Genomic DNA, 5297 nt, shown 5'->3' with positions numbered 1-5297 from the left:
AAAGAAAGAAAGAAAGAAAGAAAGAAAGAAAAAATATTTTTCAGATATATTTCCAATACTCAAGTTTGAAACTCTTCTGTTTAATTATAGTTTAAAATCCCTTTAGAAATGATGTTGAATTGTGATCCTTATGGTAAAATATACATTTTAATAAAAAAATCATTTATTTGAAAAAATGTCAAGTGTTTTCTGAATGGATAAGTGTTTTCGTGTACCCACTAACCTAATCAGTATGAGCTAGCTAAACCATGAGTATTCCATGATTTTTGTTTTCTAGTGTTTTGTGCTTGCTATGACATCTGGCCAAATGTGGAACCATATAAGAGGACCACCATATGCTCATAAGAATCCCCACACAGGACATGTGGTAAGGAAAGTTTGCAATTTCTTTGCATTGGATACTAAAGTTACTGTAATGATGATTACCATGTGAGGCCAGTGCTGACATATACAGCAACTAGATACAGTTTTGACTGTTTAATCTTTGTTAATGAGCTCCAGTTACACTTAGAGCATACAGTGCTCCAAAGTGGAACAGTCTTTATTCCATTTATTGAGATCTCTTGACTAGGATAGTTAAGTCTCAAACTAAATATGAAAATTAGTCAAGTATCTCATTATCTGTTGCTTCTAGCCACTGTGCTAGGGACTAACAGATATGGTGATTGGTTGGGAAAATGTGCTCCCTATTGTCATGTCTGCATTGTTTTCACACGTAGGTTTATATACTTAAATATTGTTTTTCTTAACATTTTTGTGAAATATACAGTACAAGTGCAAAGAAAGGAGAAATAAGTAAATACTGAGGTAGCTTTTTTTTTTTAAAGATTTATTTTATTTATTATATAAGTACACTGTAGCTGTCTTCAGACACTCCAGAAGAGGGCGCCAGATCTCGTTGTGGATGGTTGTGAGCCACCATGTGGTTGCTGGGATTTGAACTCTGGACCTTTGGAAGAACAGTCGGGTGCTCTTACCCACTGAGCCATCTCACCAGCCCCCCTGAGGTAGCTTTTAACAGCCTCACAAAAGTGTGCTACATGCTTACATAGAGAAAGTGAACTGATACTTTCCTAATGTTTAACATACCATATTTTAGGCTTACAACACTATAATTCAGTATATAATACAAAGACTGCATTTGTCTTCTCCTCCCAGAATTACATCCACGGGAGCAGCCAGGCCCAGTTTGTAGCTGAAACCCACATCGTTCTTCTGTTCAGTATCCTTTGACAATAAGTCTTTATTGTTACATTTTAATTTGCCTGTTTTCTTACAATTTTGTGTTCTCTGTACAGCATTTGGTTGGAGCTGATATCCTAATGCAGGCATAATATCCTTTGGAAATTCTGTTGCTTATGTCTTCCTCAAACCTTAAATCTGACCAAGCCAGTTGATGAGCTCACTGATGTATGGAGGTCTACACATAATAGAAGCATGGCATGTCTTGTTAATAAAGCTAAATAGAACTGAGGGTTTAGAAGGAAGGGTTTAGGTGGTATTTAAAATGAAACATTAGGCCCGGTGATGGTAGCGCACACCTTTAATCAGGAGGCAGAGGCCAACCTGGTCTATAGAGTTCCAGGACAGCCGGGGCTATACAGAGAAATCCTGTCTCAGACCAAAAATTAAAAAAAAAAAAAAAAAAGAAAGAAAGAAAGAAAGAAAGGGTGAAACATTAATTTAATAGGCTAGAAGAGAAGTTGGAACTGAGCTCTATCTCGGTAGTATAGCACTGGCTTAGCATGCACAAGACCCCAAGGTCAATTCCAAGCACTTTTCAGAGAAACCCTGCATATAAAGTGCCGCAGGAAGAAAAAGGAAAAATACTGGGAAAAAAGTGCTGGAAAAGAATCTCGGTGAGATTTTGTTTTTTTTGTTTTTTGTTTTTTAAAAAAGCAGTGGGCTGCAGAGTGTGTGCCTGCCAGCCACCTTGACAACCTGAGTTAGATCTCCAGGACTGACACAGTGGAATGAAAGAACCAATTCCTACAACTTGTCTTCTGACCTCTACACATCTAACACACGTGCAAACAGGTGTACCTATGCTACACACACACATATATATATACACAATTTTAAGTTAAATTAATTAAAAGCTAATTAAATTAATTATAAACATGGGACATGGGCAGTCATTTTTTTTTTTTTAGGATGAAAACTGAAAGAGTTTTATTGGGGAAGACATCTGTGAACTATCCAGATTTGGGGGGGCGGTTAGTTGTAAGGGTCTCTGTGATGTCCAGGGTCAGTGGGAGGGGAGAAGGCAGCTCAGCCCATCAAACTCAGTAGCCGGTGTTGACTCAAACTTCCAAGTCGCTTATTTTAGGCATATTTAAGCCCAGCAAATTTTGATGATTTTTTTTTCTGGTGATAATGAATTCAATCCTGTGTGCCCAATAAAGCATGCAGAAACCTCTTTGAGGAACAAAGTAAGCTAAATAAGAATCAGACACGACGACAGGGACGCTTCGTGAAGTCCATCTGACAGCTTAATAAAGATAGGTTCTACAGATGGACAACATATGACATAAAGATGGGACCTAGAGACTAACTGAGAAAATTGAGCTTGAGATCAGGTTCTGGGGAAAGCTCTGATGTGGTCCCACGAGCCACACAGCATAAACATCACTAGTGTAGAATGCTTGTCTACTCCCAGGCCTCTGGATGACAGATAAAGAATTCCTTCCCTTGAAGGGATAAGCCTTTTGGGTAACATTTCAGGTCCCCTTGTGCTTATCTTTGAACATGAGGACCTTCATACCTCCTATAGCAGGTTGGCCTGACATCAATGAACGGGAGTGAAGGCATGGAAGACTGGATACACAGAGCCTCATACAGTAGCACAGTTCAAATAAAATTCTGGGCAGTCAGTGACATCACCTAATGAAGATTCTGTTAGAGGGTAGAAGTGGGAGGGGCTACATGAATAGCCCTGTGTATTTGTCAGTCTTCCTACTAAGGTGGTAAGATATTGATATGAGCAAAGAGTTTATTCAGCTTATGCTTCCACATTACAGTTCACCAACGTAAGTCAGGACAGGAACTCAGGCAGGGCAGGATCCCGGAGGCAGGAGCTGATGCAGAAGCCATGGAGGAGTGCTGCTTACTGGTTGGGTCCCCATGGCTTGCTTATGGGAGCACCCGTGTTAGAACCCAGAATCACCAGCCCAGGGATGATACCACTCACCATGGGCTGGGTGCCATCAGTTACTAATTAAGAAAATGCCCAGCAGGGTTGCCTACAGCCCAATCTCATGGAGCCATTTTCTCAGTTGAGGCTCCCTCCTCAGACAGCTCTAGCTTATGTGAAGTTTACATAAAACTAGTCAGTACAGTGGGCATTCATCCTTTTTTCTCTCCTGGATCCAGTGTGACCAGCTGCCCTGTGCTTCTGTGGTTGTGATTTCCACCATAATGAACTGTGAAACTGCGCCTAAATAAACCCATCCTCCCTTACATTGCTTTTATCGATATCTTACCACCTTGGCAGTTGTTCTTAATAAGGCTATTGAGGAGAGAATACAAGATGGTAATGAAGCCGGGCAGTGGTAACTCACGCCTTTAATCCCAGCAGAGGGAGGCGGATTTCTGTGTTCGAGGCCAGCATGGTCTACAGAGTGAGCTCCAGGACAGCCAGGGCTACACAGAGAAACCCTCTTAAAAACAAAAACAAAAACAAAAAAAAAGATAGTAATGAAGAGGTGAATATAGTCATCAGAATACCCATTTCTCTCATATCACTTAATTATACCCATAGGCAGTAGCTTACAATGTGCATCATGTACATAATTAACTTGGAATGTTTGACCATTACTAGTATTCACAAAGTACAGGTGATGGTCTCTTTTCTGCTTGAACAAACTTTTTTCTTTAAATATTGATACCGCTTATTATTCAACCATGCAGTGTGCTTCTATGCTGTAGTATTTCCCATTTTGACTTATGTAGCTGGTGTTATCAAAATGAATAAGTATAAGGTTATTCTACATGGGGGAATTTTCCTTTTTCATTAAAATATGACAAAATTGGATAGCTGAGTAATAATTTCTGCTCGAAAATTTAATTGTTGAATGTCTGAGATTATTTTCCATGTAAAAGTGAGTTGCTATTGTCTAAAATGATGTATATTTTAAGGATGTCCTTTTCAGGGGTGTTGGTGATGACTAGTGGGGTTAGAAAATTGCTGTGTTCAAAATGTGATATCCAAAAAGCTCATTTTATATATAGGTGGGATTTCTTAGAAGTATGTTTTACTTTACAAAACTGAAGTATGTTTAGCCATATTTTTTTGAGGGGATCAATATGGGGTTTTGGTGTTGGTTTGGTTTGTTTCTTTGAAACAGGGTCTTACTATGTAGCACTGAGTGGCCTATAATACATAAACCAGGCTGGCTTTGAGCTCACAGAGCTCTGCCTGCCTCTGCCTTCCAAGTGCTCAGATTGAAGATGCGTACCACCATACCAGTTACATGATCTTATGTACCCTAGGCTGGCCTGTCTCCCAAGCCTGGCTCAACTTTACTTTTTAATTAAATCTTTACAGTTAATATTGTAAACATAGAAGAATTATTTGTTTGGGTTACTACCTTAAGGTTTATAAATTCATCTTAATTTTCTTCATGAGAAACTGGGAATAGGAAAACGGCTGTCTTTTGTGGCTACATGAATTTCTCCTTAAACAGTTTCTCTAAGATGGTGGTGTTACCTTAGGTATGGTGCTTTTATGTGAAGCTGCTACCTCTGACATGGATATTGGGAAGCGAAGGAGTAAGTCACATGCCACAATGGTTCAATTCTGCCTTTAATCCAGAAAAAAAAAAAAAAAGAATCTTAACTAATCACTTTCCCTTTATAGAAAATTCGAAAAAGAAACTGCAACTTGTAGGAAGAGTTTTCTATGTTATTCCACCAAGAAAACTAATGATTTTATTATAATCTATTTCTTCCCATTTTTTTGTTCCGTTGACTTTCTTTTGTTTTGAGATAAGCTCTGTTACATGGCCCAGCTGAGCTGGAACTTTCTCTTTCTTCCTTCCTTTCTTTCTTTTCTTTCTTTCTTTCTTTCTTTCTTTCTTTCTTTCTTTCTTTCTTTCTTTAATGTGTGTGAGTCCACTGTAGCTGTACAGATAGTTGTGAGCCTTCATGTGGTTGTTGGGAATTGAATTTTTAGGATGTCTGCTCGCTCTGGTCAACTCTGCCTTGCTCACTCCTGCCCAAAGCTTTATTTACATAAGTACACTGTAGCTATCTTCAGACACACCAGAAGAGGGCGTCAGATCTCATTACGGGTGGTT

The 5297-nt window shown here is 39.0% G+C and overlaps 1 protein-coding gene across 1 annotated transcript in view; it reads left to right on the top strand.

Annotated features, from left to right (window-relative positions):
* Magt1 (magnesium transporter 1) overlaps positions 1–5297 on the top strand; it is a 42284-nt gene that overhangs the window by 29804 nt on the left and 7183 nt on the right. Inside the window, exons 6-8 of the mRNA XM_021153097.2 lie at positions 278–367; positions 1159–1222; positions 4696–4770. Coding sequence (XP_021008756.1) covers positions 278–367; positions 1159–1222; positions 4696–4770 — 229 coding nt within the window. The remainder of the gene's footprint in view (positions 1–277; positions 368–1158; positions 1223–4695; positions 4771–5297) is intronic.

Source organism: Mus caroli, chromosome X (genome assembly GCF_900094665.2).
Source record: "Mus caroli chromosome X, CAROLI_EIJ_v1.1, whole genome shotgun sequence".
Lineage (NCBI taxonomy): Eukaryota > Metazoa > Chordata > Mammalia > Rodentia > Muridae > Mus > Mus caroli.
The sequence above is the reverse complement of the archived record's forward strand: the minus strand, read 5'-3'. Positions and strand labels throughout refer to the sequence as shown.